The sequence below is a fragment of the Falco cherrug genome, chromosome 6, assembly GCF_023634085.1.
Source record: "Falco cherrug isolate bFalChe1 chromosome 6, bFalChe1.pri, whole genome shotgun sequence".
Taxonomy (NCBI): domain Eukaryota; kingdom Metazoa; phylum Chordata; class Aves; order Falconiformes; family Falconidae; genus Falco; species Falco cherrug.
In genome coordinates, this window is record NC_073702.1 from 66575489 (window position 1) to 66591153 (window position 15665).

The 15665-nt window shown below is 46.0% G+C and overlaps 1 protein-coding gene across 1 annotated transcript in view; it reads left to right on the plus strand.

Moving 5' to 3' along the window:
• Nucleotides 1–15665, plus strand: part of SCML4 (Scm polycomb group protein like 4) — an 84148-nt gene that overhangs the window by 37832 nt on the left and 30651 nt on the right. The window contains exon 6 of the mRNA XM_005445721.3: nucleotides 2206–2400. Coding sequence (XP_005445778.2) covers nucleotides 2206–2400 — 195 coding nt within the window. The remainder of the gene's footprint in view (nucleotides 1–2205; nucleotides 2401–15665) is intronic.

The following is a 15665-nucleotide window of genomic DNA, read 5'->3' on the forward strand; positions in this document are numbered from 1 at the left end:
ACCACAAGTCCAATCAGTTTTGCAGGAACAACAGCAGCTCAGCTGTGCCATTGGGACGCTCTTGTGTGGGAGCCCAGGCTCTGGCCCTCTGTGCAGCATATAAATCCTGCTTCTTCCCTCTCCTCTAGTTCTCTCTTATCACAGGTGTGCCTTCCCTAGGGGACATCTAAGAATGATCCAGATTTGTTCACAGAAATACAAGACTGAAGCAATTTGGTGCAAAACTTCATTTTTGCCTGGTTCTGTCCTGCATATATGATTTTAATTACAAGCAGGAGAGTCACATTGTGCCCCAAGCCTGCCAGACCCCTTGCTTTCAGTTCCTCTGAGCTGGCTCAGCTTCAGCTACCTGAGCTAAAAGCACCTGGTCAACATTGTTCCCAGCTTCATGCCTCTTCTAATCAGTGAGGAGGCGTGAATGGCCTCATAGTCATAGCGTAGCTCTGAGATTGCAGCTCACTCCCAGCCCAGCAGCAGCACAGACAGACTTTGTCATGGGCTTTACAATCTTCCCATGGCTTGGCTTACAGATGCTCAAATGGCTGTGGAGCAGGATCTCTTACAGCAGCTCAGGCCAGCAGGAAATCTCTGAAGCTATCCCAAAGATTATAACCCTAACAATGTGATTTATACTCACTAATAGTGACTGGAGGCTGTAGGACTGGAAAAAAACTTCTGGGTGGTGGAGTTCAGGCAGCCATATTATGTAGTCCTCCCTGCAAACCTGTTGACACCTGAATGTGTCCTGCTACAATTGATCTTGGGGGGTCTGTTGTGACCCCTCCACCTCTTATGGCTGGGACCTATGCATTTTTTCATTCTTGGCTGAATATATTCCCTGACATCTTTGTTCAGAAGTTTAATGCTCTGCTCTCATCTTTGAGTTCAATCTTTGATGTATTTCTAGAGGGCAGTCCTCATTCTGCTAGGCCAAAATACTTTCTGAAACTATATTTCAGTATATTCAGAAGCAAAATTTCTTTCAGTTCGTCTCTGCATTGTGAGGAAGATCGATGGATTGGTGAAAGTGCAAGTGTCTTCCCACAGCCCCATGTAGCAGAGGTGGTGATGGCTGCAGTGCCACAGGGAAACTTTCTGTTCCCTGAACATCACTGTGGCCTGGCTGTGCACCTCTGCAAATGTGAATTCACCCTTCTCAAGCCTGGATGACCAGAATGGTGTCCACCAGTCCAGCTCAGACTTTACCAGGACTTTATGTAGTGGAATTGACACTCCTTTGTCCCCCATAGAAATGCTTTGTTCAATACCTCCTTGAAATACATCTTTTTCATCACCATGTCACCTTGGTGGCTTATGGGCATCTGGTGAGCCTGTCCCATAATTTCTCCTCCCATCAGTTCATATTGAGCCTCCTCAAAAACCTATGGATCGCTGTGTACTTTCTAGTTTTTTTCCACCCATTTTTATTATTGCAGAGCTCAAGATCAGCCAGTCCTTTCTGTGCAGTCTCCCAGTCCTCTTCTCTGTTAATAATGCCTCCTAACTTACAGCATCAACAAAATCTTTTTGTGCCAGCATGGACCACTGCCAGTTCCTCTCCAGTGCTTGGGGTCTCCTGCCAGCAGAGCCTGTTGCCATCTCCTGCCTCACCTTTCACACGCAATAATTGCCAGTTCAACAAAGTTTACTCATATTTCACTGAATTCCAGATAGACCGCAACTGTCAGCCCTCCCTTGCCAATAAATGCAACAAAATCAGTAAATAAAGGCCCATGATGAAGCTAGTAGCTGTCTCATCAGTACAACCCTGGTACCTTTTATTCATTCGCAGCCATGTCTTTAATTCTTGTCTCCCCATTATCTTTTAAAACCTTGGGTATTGCTGAAGTCAGCCTAATAGCCAGTCCATCATTGGCAGATCACTTTCTTTCCCCTTCCTTAGACCAGGGTATCATAATTTCCTCCTTCCAATCATACAATACAGTTTTCAGTTGGATGCATGTATTAGAAATCCTTGCACTGCTGGCCATGCCAATAGGCACCTTTCAGAGCTCCAGGGCGAAGGTGATCTGGGTCACACAAACAGCTCCTTAAGCTCCTCCAGTTTATTTTCTGCTTCAGGTGGAGTAATTATGTAAAATATTTTAAGACATACAAATACTTGTGTGAAATCTTTTCCCCTGCTGTCATTCCTCCTCCTGCTGTGCATCCTCAGGTATTGAATTGCTCCTGCTTGCTTTCCAGTTTCAGCTTCGTTTGAGGGGAAGCAGCATCTCCTGAGCCTGCTGGTAGTGAACAGCATCGGGTATGTCCTGCGTTTCCTGAAGAAGCTCTGTCGCAGCCTCTTATGTGACAATCTCTTCAGCAACCAGCCTTTCCAGCAGTACGATGCCGTGTCAGAAAGCCCAGAGGTGTATGAAAACAGACGGATGGAGGCAGGTAGGCTGCTTGATCAGCTTGGGATAAAGATTTAACAGGGCTGAAGAAATGCCTGTCTTTTTTTGGTCCTGTATTGTATATGCTAGAGAACTGCAGGTCTGTGTGGGACCTTTCCAGAGGGAGTCAGCAGGCTGATTTGCAATATTTTTCCCAGTGGCTACAGAGGAGGCTTTCAGGTGAGAATCACTGTGTTGAGGAGGCCCAGCACAGACAGGGATATTTTTTTTTCAATTATTACCTACCTTTTTATTTCTTTTATCTCTTTTCCTAAGGCAACAAGGCTCATATGATCCCATTGTCCTTGTTTCTGTCTGTTGTAACTTTTGGTCTCATCAAGAATAGGGGTAGAAGCCTCGAAGGGATTAGGTTCCTCCAAGCTTCAGGCAGGCAGGGAGGTAGAGGGGAAATTTCTCTCTCCATCCAGCTCAACCACCATATTAGACACTACAGGTTCTCCACTGACTACCAAGCCTCCTCTGCTTGCAGACCTGCTGCAGAGCATTGCCTGTCCCTGCACCCCAGACCCTTCTCCTCAGGCACTGCCTTAGCCCATTGTCTGCAACAAGAGGTGGGCGACCGGGTGAGCATGTGGACCCCAGCCCACACTTTGGTGTCACTGCAGCATGAATCACCGCCGTAACGGCTATGCTCTGACCTGGCACTGCCTCAGCACTTTGTTGCCTGTGTGCTTCCCCACTTGCATGCCGCTTGTTTTAAGGGTCATCTGCAAAGCAGCATGGTCTGCCTTCACTCAAGGGGACCTCTTACCGGGTGAGGGGAGAGAGCCACCCACAGAATGAAGTTTTGGGTCAGTGCCATTAGCATAAATCTAAAGTAACATTATTAGCTGTAGCACACTCAGCCTGGGTCCCGATCTGTCACCTCTGTCCATGAGTGTAAACCTAAATATGAGTTGTGACTGCTAAGGGGCTTGCTTTGCTACTTGTGGGAGTGTTTCTCCTAGCTTAAAATGCCTGTGGCCACCAGTAAGGTCCCTGCCTCAGTGCTTGACTGTGTGGGGTGAAGCCTGGAGGGGCTGTGGCATGGGGCAGATGCACCCAAGGACTGGTCCAGAGAGGCGCGTGCCCTGAGCAGCACCAGGCTCCCAGGTGGATGGCATGCCTGGTCTTCCTTCTTGTCCCCACTCCAGTGCAGCCCCCATGGAGCTGGACTATGCCTGCAGCCCACATCTGCAATCAGAGGTCAGAAAGCAGAGGTCAGAAAGCTGTCCTGGGGCCCTACTATGGACAGCACAAAAGTTAGTTTACAGAAAACCGACATTGCCAAGTTATGGCCCTGAACCTCTGCTTCACCTGCAGGCTTCCTCCTGACTTAAATTATTTTTCCTTCTCTTTTGTTAACAACGCTGTGGGTGTTTGGGGAGCGCATTGTCTCTCATGCATTCAGTTTAATGGCAGATATATGCTGGCAGCTGAAAGAAAGGTGTTTTAGTGTCCACAATTATGATCCATGCATTGCGTGTTTTCCAGGAAGACCCTAAGTGTATGCTTTGCACGCCAAAGCTGAGAGTGGGCTGTGCACAAAGTGCAGAATTTGTTTTATCGTGCAAAGAAATCCAGCTGCCACTCTTACACATAGGGGAGGATCAGCGGGAGCCCAGATTGAAAAGCAGCATTATTTTTTCCTCTGGACTAGGACATTTGCAGCAACCTGAATGTTTCTGAGAGGTCAGGGGATTTCTGTAGCACTGAGTGAATGCAGCCCAGGAGGCCTTGCATTTGCATTTTAATTTGCATGTACATTTGCATTTTCCTTTGCATGGCAAGGCTGTATGTGACGGAAGGCAACTCCACAACTGGAGTTTTTACAGTGGCTGTTACACTCTGAGCATCTCCCTCCCTATGTAATTTCAATGCAGATGTCCCTGACACCATTGCCACGAGCTCGAGCTCGGAGACATGGCTGTAGGGAAGGCTGCTGTTCTCTGGGTCTCCCACTGCTGAAGCAGGGGGCGGGGGGCAGGCAATTAACAGCCCCCCGGAGGCAGCATGGGCTTGGCAGTATTGGTCAGGGCTAGTGTTGGCCTGGGCTCTGCTCCCTGCTGCCTGAGGGAAGAGGCAGTGAGTCCTGGGGCTTTTATATCTCCATCACCAGCAGCACTATGGTACAGTGGAGAATGTGAGCTTTGAAATAGCTGAGTGTAGCGGTTATACATGTGGTTAGAACTCTTCCAGCTTGATCACCTGGGGTCTGATAACCACTGGCCTGATAGGCGAAGAGCCGTAGGGTGGGTCAGCATGACCTGCAGAGATTTGGGTGATACCCTGTTGAAGTGAGGATGCGGGAGTCCAACAGTGAGGGAGGCTGTGATGAGCAGTGCCATTTCCAGAGTGGGCAGGTTCTCAGGTGGCTGTCTGAGCTGGCAGCCCCAAAGGAGGACTCTCCTTCTACCAAAGATTAACAGAAATAGAGTGAGACAGGGTTTGAGGACACTTTCAGCACTCCTCTAACCACCAACCTGGTGTACTAAATTTGGTGAACCTGCGTTGCTCTGCTGAAGCCTATCCATGGGCCTGGGGGTGGCTGGGGGACAGTTCAGCAGCTTCACCAGCTAACCTGCTGTCTGTGCCGCTGTGGGCCCCAGGATGCAGGCTGGAGAGCTGGGGGCTGGTTTCAGTGCAGCCATGTAGTTTGGAAAAACCACCTACAAGATTACTGCTTGGCCCCAGAGCACACATGGAGGCATGGAAGGAGAAATTAACTCTGACACATAAAGTCCTTGAAATGGAGAATTTTGGAAAGGGGAAAAGCTGCGTCTTCCCCACGGCAGCTTGGGCCCAGCTCAGGGCTGTCTGTCTGTGGTTGTGTGGCAGAGGAACTGGAGTGATGGCCTCATGCCCTTTCATGCTGTGCTCAGCCGGAGTCAGGCAGGTACATAATATTCTTGTTCATCATGTCAGGCTGTATTAAAGAGCTCTGCTGGCATCAGTGGAATAACTCCAGTTTTAGGCACTGGGGCTTAAGCCACTGAGTTTATGTTTAATACTGCATTGCCTAAATCTCCTTCCATCTCCCTGGGAGCCAGTGTTTCTCTGCAGCAAGGCCAGCACAGAGGGGACCTCTGCCACACAGAACAGAGATGGGGTTTTCCTGTGGTGGCAATAATGAGGATAGTAGGAGCTCTTCTCTCAGACAGGTCTATGAGAGCGCCTGTTGGGATAGAGCTTGCACGGAAGGAGCAGGACCATAATAAAGCACTGCAGGAAGCCATGCAAAGCAGCCACATTTTTCATTGTTTCTGTTCTCCAGCTTGTAATCGAGATGCTCGCTCTTTTAAAATCATGTGTGTTTCAGCCCCTATGTACCAATGAATTGAATACATGTATTGACTTTGGTGTAGTTACTCTTGATTTACACTGACAGAAGTGAGAGCGGAAGCCAACATCGTGTCCAGTCATATTAATCCTCTTACACCACACAGGAGTCACCTTTCAACCTTGCCCCAAAGCACATGCCCCTAAGCCATTATTCACCTGTGCTCACAGTAAACTGCCAGATGCTAATGGTTGCATACAGGCCAGGTGGGATTTGTTGATTATGCATATATCACTTACAACAATGTTTTACATGTCTGAGAAGTATGCGCTCAGCCGTCTGTACCCAGCACCAGCCTCTGCAATGATCCTGGCTGGCTGTGCATTGCCCTCCCTGCTCCTGAGCCCCTGTGCTCTGCCTGCCCTGCCAGCGCCTCTTACACCAGCACCCAGCAGCCCCACATATGGGGCAAGGGTCCCCCTCCAGACCTCTCCCAACATCAGTGGCTTCACTGCCTGGTCTTGGCACTTCTGGGAACATACTCCATGGCCCTTGCTCAGCTGTGAGGGGACTTTCTGACCTATAGGAGCAATTTGTGGGAAGCAGCTGTGGGGATGACTCCCAGGACTTCATCCAAGAAGTTCCCTACCCAGCTTCAGATCTGCATTACAGCAAATCCTGAGATGTTACCCATCCCCACAGCACTGGGGTTCAAAGCACCTCTGGACGTGCACCCCAGAATTTTCCATGACAGTGGTACTGCAGTTTGAACTAAAATGATGGGATGATCTGGGTGACCTCTGCAGAAAATTCTGTGAAGTGTGCCAGGGGCTACATGGATGAGAAGCCAACAGAGATCCTGTGAAGTGCTTCCATCCATACCCTCTGTGTTCAGCTTTCATTATGCTTCACTATGCTAAGCTCATGGAGGCTTAGATGTGAGCATGGGAAAAGGACATTTCTGGAACACCTACATACTGCTGACATGCACCTATGCTATGTTAGACTGTTATTTTTTCAGAAGAAAACGTTTGCTATGAAACTTGCCAGCATGATAGTGGGCACAGAAATCAAAGTAATTTATCTTATGAGGGAAACATCAAACTTGATAATCATCTTCTTATTTTCCCTTTCAGGCAATTCTTTCCTTGCTCTTTCTGTCTTGAATCTTGGGTTTGGGTCATTTTGTGGTGTTCAATGATTTCTGTGCTCCATGCAGAAAAGCACGGCTGCATGTATCAGCAACAAATCTTTCTTTATGCAAGGACTCCCGTGACCACCCTGTATCCTTGTCCTCATTGTGGGTGGGGGGAAGACAGGAAGGTCTGTAAATAAGGTCCCCAGCCTTTCTCCTTTCACCATGGACAAAGCAAATTTGTATGCATAGATACCATACGGTGTACCCTACCACTGTCCATAGGAGAACAGCATCTCTTTTTCTGGCAGTGGCTGGACGTAGGGTCCCATATGGAGCAGAAGCACAGCAGAAGGTAGAGGTATCCTATGCTACATCAATGCCTCTATATATAGGAAGATGGGCTCTTCCTATCTACAAGCACTTGAAAAGCTGGTATGAGAAGTACCATAGCAATGCACTATGAGAGTGTGACTGGCAGGCAAGACACTAGGCTGGGAGCTGGATTTTGTCAGAGACTTTCCCACTGATATTGTGGCCACATCACCCTTCCCTGCTGTGCCTTTTTTTGAGCACCTGTCCAAGGAGGGCTATAATTCTTGCCACCGCGTGCAAAGCACCTTTAAAACAGCTAGGAAAAAAAGAATAACACGATAGAAAACCACATATTATTACAATCAATATTTTCTGTTCCAAGCACGAAATAAACAGCAGCTCAGAAATTTCAAGCCCTAAGAGGGCAGGAAAAATGTTGTCTTTCCTCTTTCTAGTACCGTGGCGAGTTTAATCTTGTCTTGTTGCATGCTATGAGAAACAGCGCTCCTGGCTTCTCAGCACACTCAGAATAAATGGCTTTTATGGCTATCAATAGCTTTGGTTCTCTTCAGCATTTAATTATCTGCAAAGGCCATTTATTGCCTCATATATTCCTCTACCATGAACATTATCCTTTAGACAATAAATAAAATATTAAGGTCACTCTTTAAAGAGGGAGCAGAGGAACTGCACAAGCCATCCAGCCACAGCGAAGTCATAAGAAGTTTGTCTGGTCTTTGGGGCATTTGAATTGATGGCAGAGCCTGAAGTAGAGCAGAGAAAGGATGGGATGGTTGCATTCCTTTCTTCCTTCCACCTTCCTTCCTTCCTTTGCATGAGTCTGTGCATCCATCAGCAGGCTGGCCACTAGGGACCACACCACTGAGGTCTCCTGCCTGCAGCTGGAGTGCTATCCCCAGGACTGGCTTCCTGAAATGAGGCGTCCAGGGTGGTAACTGTGGCAGAGCAGAAAAAGGTAACTGCAGCTGGAGTTGCGTGTTGTCATCCAGAAACCTGGGGAGAGGCAGGAAAAGTTTCGGATGGTACAAAAGGTAGGAAGTAAAAGCAGGAGGGTGAGAGAAAGGAGACCAAAGGCAATGCTCATGTGGAGGGGTTTCACAAGGCTGCTAGTAGAGGCTTTAGCATTCGGGCCCTTTAAACCCAGACCAGGAGAAACTAACGAAACGTGTACTAAGGGGCAAATCCTGTCAGGAGGAAAAATAAGAGATGGATGGGAAAGATGAAAGTCACTTGAATTTGCCTGAAATCTGCAGAATTGGTAGAACTGGCTAAATTGCCCCTTCTGACTGTGTGACTAGTTTGCTAACCCCCAAATGAAGAAAGAGTCCCTTTCTGTTCCTTTAAGTTGATGAAATCGTATTTCCTTGTGGATGCCAAGCCCTGAAGCTATAGGCAGACATCCCTCCAGCAGTCAGCTCAGGGGAAGTCCTCCTTCCCACCTTCTGCCGGGTTATTTTACCTTCATGGCCTTGAGGGGGTGCAAGAAAATCCATCCTTTTTGAAAAGCTACCCTCCAGGGGGGTAGGCACCCTGCTCCCCGCAGTGGCTGAGGAGGAGCCAGAAGAGCCTTTTGCCCTTCAGCCCAAGATGTGCTCAGAGCCACGGCAGAGGCACTGTGCTGGAGTTTGCCTGGGCTGCAGCCATGGAGGCTAGAAGAGAGAGCTAAGCTATGAAACTGAGCATAAAGAAGGGAAAAAAGATGCTTTATTTCTCCATATCAAAGGGTACGTGTAAGGAATGTGGATGAAATGATTGACATAAATGCTTGAAGCATGATGGATGAGATCATATTCACTACAGAAAAAAATACCCTGGCTATAAGCATTCAATTCAAACTTCACATGGGTAGTCACGTGGAGGAAGCACGGACATTCTTTTAGAGACTTGGCCAGGTAAATCCTGTGATTGTAACTCTGTTTTAACTTTTAACTTTGTTTTAGCTGGTTAAGACTTTTCCACAGAGCTATATGATTCCTTCAGGAGATGTCTGAAGTTAGGAGTCTGGGCTTTGATTTTAAATAGCTTAAAGTTGAAACAGGATTTTCCATTCCTAAACTTTTTAAGTATTGATATAAATACCTGTGATCTAGTATACCCCTATTTCAAGCACTCAGATCAGCAGGCCACAGGCCAGACCGGATGATGAAAAACCTACCCCCATCCAAGTGCCATATGGATTAGCCAGCATGACCCACCAGATTTTTCATAGATGCGAGGGGAGAAAAAGATGATCCCCAGGTTCCTTGCCTTGTGCTGGTTCAAGCCACGTTAGGTAACATCGCTTGGGAGCGGCAGGCAATGTATTGGTGTAAGTTCTGATAGCTTGTGAAACCCATGGGCAATTAGATGTGTAGCTCCTTGCTGCTGGGTTGCTGTCGCAGCCGGGGTAACAGAAAGATCGGTTTTGGCAGGGTTGTAAGACTTAGCAAGGCCAGCCATTACGAAGTAAACGACAAAACAAGAAATGTTTTGGAAGAGAGATGAATACTTGCTCAAGTTTTGTGAATGTGGATGAGAGGGCCTTTGCTTCTGGGACTGCCTGGTGAGTTACACCCATGGCAGCGCCTGGGCTTGCACCTCCATGGGAGGAAGCAGAGCCAGCTGGGAGGGGGGAAGGGGAGCCTTGTGTTTAAGCTGTTCCCATTCGACAGGTTTCAAAGCTGATGCAGAATTTTTTTCAGGGGACGTTACTGGTTTTTGCTTCAATGTTCTTCAGTTTTTCAGCTGAGTTTTTCTCCTCCCCCATGTTGCTATCTTTTTTAGTCTTTTAGTTTAAAAGCTGAAAAGGCTCCCCCTCCTTTATCTGTCTTTATTTACCTTCTGTTTCTCTCTATCCTTTTCCAATTCACTACAAAATAAATGGAAACCCACACACAACGGCACTTCCAGTTCCATGGAAATAAAACATTCTTCTTTTTTTTTTTTTTTTTTTTTAAAGTCTTGGCCTCTGTTTAATCAACAGTGCTCCCCAGCTCCTTAGGATTTATTTGTTTGTGGTAATTATATGGAGTACATCAAAGTGCCTTTTGGAAAGTAGTATCACACAGCATCTGCCTGAAGAACATTCATCTGTTGGCAAAATGAGTGCAGAGCAGGAGATTTAAGCAATTAAGAGAGTAACAGAAACAAACTGTTGGCAGCGATGTGCGGTTTGGTGTTGGTGCCGGGATGGTGCTGGCCATGGGCAGCAATTAGAAAGGTAAGGGTGCAAGGCAAGGAGCTGCATCACCAGCAGCTGGGCAAGAGAAATATGTCCCCACCTCTCACTGAAAATAAGCTGCAGGTCGAGGTTTGGGGAACCGGGTACTTTATGGTGGGTTTCTTCATGGAAGAAGCAAGGTTACAGAAGTAATTTAAACAAAAAGGTGGCAGTGGCTTGCTTAGACTTAGCAGAGAAGCCAAAGTTAAGGAAAATGTAGCGAGGCTGGGGGTGAGTCCTGGGATGGTGTTCCGCAGCAAGCCCAGCTTCCCAGGGACATGGCACACTGGTGTGAAGGGAAACTGGCTCTCTGGGATCGTGGGGAGAGGAAAGAAAAAAAATCCCTCCAAGAAAGGGGAATTGGTGAGCTCCTAGCTGCTGGGACTGAGATTGGCCAGTGACATCAGAAGCAGTAGCTGAGAAGGCAGGAAAAGAAAGGATTTGTAAAGGGCAACTAAGGGCCCAGCTATGTTGTATTTATATGGCAGAAGAACCCCCAGAGGAAACAGAAAGTTCAGCTGAGCTGGAGCACTGGGCAGGTAGAAATGAACCAAAGATGTTATAGAAGACCTTATACCTACATATTAACACATGTACAGGCTCATGCTTTATATGTACTCTGCCTAATTTCTGGATGAGATCATCAGTTATTAATGGGCAAACACAGCTTATTTTCCAATTACTGCACTTTGCTCTAGACATCTCACTTCTTGTGTCTCAAATTACTTGTTTTTCAAACAAAAAATTGCTGTTAAATATTTTAAGGCAGTACTAAGCAATATAGTTCAGGGAGATTCATCATGGCTGTAGCAGAACAGCAACACAATATGTTCTTCCGCTGCAGAGAATCCCAGTATATGACACCTTGAAATCCTCAAATAACAGAGTAATTTTTAACTGGTCTATTCTATATACAGCTTTTTGTGACTTATATCAATGCTGATTTATAAGCATATGGAGTGCATTATAAACTACCTGGACAGAAAAGCCCCTCTAGGTACTGCTAGAAGCTGGAGACAGAAAAGATCGATCACAGCCTCTCCTGTCTCCCTCTGCTAGTGCAGAACTATTGCTGTGCTAAGACACAAAACTATACAACCCCAATAAATCTCCTTTTCATGTACACTTTGGTGTAACATAAAGGCAAAGAAGAAAGGAAGAGGATGGTGGAGCAGGTCTGAAATTAGGAGGAAGAGACCAAAGGATGACTTTGTCTAAAGGCCAGATCCCTATGTCATTGAAATCCCTTTGCCTTCACTCAAGGGTATGCAGTGCCTAAACAATTTGCCTATTCTGTAAAACAGGACTAAAACCTCCCCATTGCAACACAAGACGTTTACTCAATCATCTCCAAGCACTTAAAAAAAATCTCGATAGGTTATTTATACAGACGAGCACCTTTTATTATTAAATCTAATATATTTGTCAGCAGCTAGCTTGTGAATTTACTCTACCTTTTTACTCAGTTTGGGCAATAAAACTGTGTTAATCTGTTCCCAGCTGGTTTCATTCCCTGGTTCTACTGCATTAAACACAATGTGGCTGTTGTCTGGGCTGCAAACACTCAAGGGAAATCGTTTAAATAATGAAAAAAAATTGCCTGTGCTGAAGTCCTTGTAATCAGGACAACACTGGATTTCAGAAAATTATCTAAAAAATTTAGATTCTTGATGTTAACTGACTGGCAGCTTCTCCTTGGGGGATTCAGCATTTCAGTTACCGCAAAGTATTTTTTAGCAGCTAGGACACAGCAAGATGATACATGGTGCAGTAAAGTCTCCAGACTAAACCCGGGAGAATTCACTGCAGGTTTTATCTCCACAGTGTGACCATGGTTTCAGTGTTCATAATATCTACATTCACAACTGGATGAGGCTTATTTACATTTTCCTGTTCTGACTGAGTAGGACACCCCCTTTTTCTTCCCATGGATGCAATTGTGTGTTCCTATAAGCCATGCAGAAGTTATCCCATAGACCGAAGAACGCAGTCATGACAGCTCTGAACCGCTGTCAGCAGATGCCCTGGGCTGCCTGCTCACTCTCTGCCTCTCTGCAGCAGCCTCAGGGATGCTGTGGCTCCCTGGGGACACATCTCCATGCCACTCTGCCTTGGTGAGCAGCAAATGCTGCCATGAACCAGATATCACTCCCTGTAATGTTTTCGTCATCCAGCCAAACCATGGCAGCCACAGGCTGGTGTGGAAAAGGTTCAGTCCTTGCCCACCTGTGCAGGGTGCAGATGCGTACACCAGAGGGTGGTGTTAATATGATGTAGAAATGCCTGCTAAGGGGTGACATCATATTTTCATTGTGCTGCATGTCTGGATGGGCAATGGTCCTAAAAGGAATGGGCCGGTGCTGTAATCCCAGAGTAAATCACAGCAGGCAAAGCTGGAAAGTCTTAATCCATCATACGAAGCTCTTATCTTTAGGTAGATGCATGCAGGCTCAAGCTACAAGGAAGATAAGGTCCATGGTCCATTTCTGTTTGGCAGACAGAGAAAAAGTTATTTTTTAATCTTTTAAGAGCTGATGTTAAAACAGAAGATAGCAGCTCAGAACCAAGCAATACCTTTCACACTCTTAAATACTGTTTAGATTTCTGCTTTCTCCCCCTCCAGTTTACTCTAGATCAAACTGGTGATTAAACTCACCTGAACTATTTCCTTCTGCATTTCTGCATTTGTTTTTTGTGTTTCCCCACTTGCATTTTTCCTCCCATGAAGGCTGAGATGCAGGGTTTCTAAACTCCACAGCTGCTTAAGACTGTCCCCTCCCACTCCCTCCCAGACAGGGCAAATGCCTGGATGTGGGGACCTGGAGCCAAGCTGAGGAACTATAAAACACAAGGGAAGATAAAACTGTACGAGCAGTCTTTCAATAGGATTTCGACACTGTGGCTGGCTCCTCTCAGAATGACTGGGAGATGAAAAAGGCTGGCCCTGGCTGGGGAGAGGAGAGGTCTGAGGAAGCTATGATATCATGCCACTTAAAATATGGAGTTCACATTTGGTCAACCCATTATAGAAAATTTATGGTAGCACTTAAAAAGGTACAGGGAAGGGTCAGAGGGCAAAGTCATCACTAAATGATATAAGGAATAGGAGATGACAGAAAAAAGAAAGAGTGGAACAGAGAAAAGAGAAAGAAAAGAAAGAAAGAAAGAAAGAAAGAAAGAAGGAAAGAAAGGAAGGAAGGAAGGAAGAAAGGAAGAAAGAAAGGAAGAAGGAAAGGAAGGAAGAAAGGAAGGAAGGAAGGAAGAAAGGAAGAAAGAAAGGAAGAAGGAAAGGAAGGAAGAAAGGAAGAAAGAAAGAAAGAAAAATCTGTATTGACTGTGACAAAAAGAAATTAATGGGGAATTTAATTAGAGCAAATACAAATGATTGAGCATTGCAGGTGGTGGAGTAAAAGGTTATGAAATTACATGGAAGTATTGGCCTAGAAGGAAGGGCAGTTGTCCCAGGAAGCTAGCGGTGTGTAAAAGAGGACCTCCCTGGTTTGGGGATCAGTGTGCAGTGTGCTCAGATGTAGGGGTGCATGTTTCCATCAGTGCCCCATGCAACCTTCACCTGGAGGCAGCCACTCCATGGCTGTGCAGGACAAATCATGTTGACTGGATATGGGGACCCTGGTCCCAGTTCACTGCCCTGACCCTGGGCTCTGCTGTCCAAGCAACAACGTGGGGACAAACCCAGAGAAAGCCATGGGGGTATCAGGAAAGGGAAAGCTGGATGAATGAAAGTGTGAGATGGATGGAAGGGGAACAGATTGCGATAGAAATGGCTATGCAGGTCAGCAATGCAAGGAGGAGGGAAAACAGGAGACAGGAAAATAGCTGGCAAAACGGAAAGGGTGATTCTGCTGGTGTGGTAAAGCAGCATTACAGCAAGGTTGAGATGGTGGGAATACGATGGAAGGAGCAGTAGGAAGAGATGATGGTGAAGAACAAGGGGAGGAGCAAGTAGGTTGTATAAGGGAAGGGACCCTGGAACAGGTAAAGGGAGAGAGGGATCTAACGTGAGAAATTATGTGGGAGTACCAGGAGGTGGGAAAAGCAACACAAGATGTGTTTGGCCTGGGAGGAGAGGAGGCAGACTAGAGTGTCTTTGGAGTGCAGAAAGAGCTTTTACTTATAGGCTAGATTTTAGCAGAATGTTTGTGGGTTTTTAAGATAAAGAAGAAAAAATGAGGGATTAGATCTGCTGAGGAAAACGTCAGCTAAGGATCATCTTTCCTGGGTGTATGTTCTCTTTAATTTCCTGCTTAACTTAAAATTGATTTTCATTTGCTTTCCTAATGCATAATCAGAGGCAACCTTTTTTGGTCTTTCTGGAGTGTCTCTATTCCCAGATGCTACCAAAGGTCCACTGTATGTGTTCTGCATCACACATGCAGTATACTTCAATGTGGCACACAGTAGTGGCACAGATATCACTAAGGCAAAGGACTTTTTACAGAGGTGAGAGAAAAACAAGCATTTTTTTTTCATCCTAATGGAGAACTGGGGTCCAGAGATGATGAATAACCAGACTAAGGTTACTCCAGAGGTCTCCAGCAGAGCTGCGATGAACTGCAGGTTCTCATGCTGTTTTAACTCTCAACTGACCCATCTTCAGGAATTTGGCTAGGAACCATACAAGCTGCTACTTTAAAGAAACTCATCTAAAGAAATGTACGTTTTTAAATTAGGAAAGCAGTTGTTTTTTTCCTTCCTCCCTTTGCTGCATTTTAAGGTGTGCTGGATGTAACAGCCTTGGACTTTTCAATCCAGTTGCCTGTGGACCATTCATGAAAAGGAAAACTATGCCAAGACAGCTTGAGCATCTCAGGATGGTGAACAGTTATTACGGAGACTACTGTGCTCAAAGCAAAGGCTTGAAGCAGCTTTCTCATAAATCCTGCTTTAAAACATTGTGTACTAATTTCTTACTAGTGTGTGCCCTTCTGCTGACTACCTAGAAAATAAAATACAGAAGTGCGACAGAATGCAGAAGGGCTAAGCTACAGATTTATGAAACTGTTGCATTTTAAACCTCAATAGAGAGTTATATTTTCTTCTATTGTCTTAGAAAACATGTTTTCCCCTAATTGGCCGAAGTGGGATTAGTAGCTGTGAAAGCCGTACACTTTACAAGGCCTTCTGGGAGCTTACAAAATGCAGATATTTTCATTCATGTCATTGATGGAGCCCCAACTGATGCAGCTTCTCTGTGATACAAACTAAACAAGGAGCTGGAGAAATATAAACACAACGAGCTTCCACAGCCTTTTATAGTTTTTGGACAGTGGAGCCCATCCATCCTGCTGCCTCCTGTGC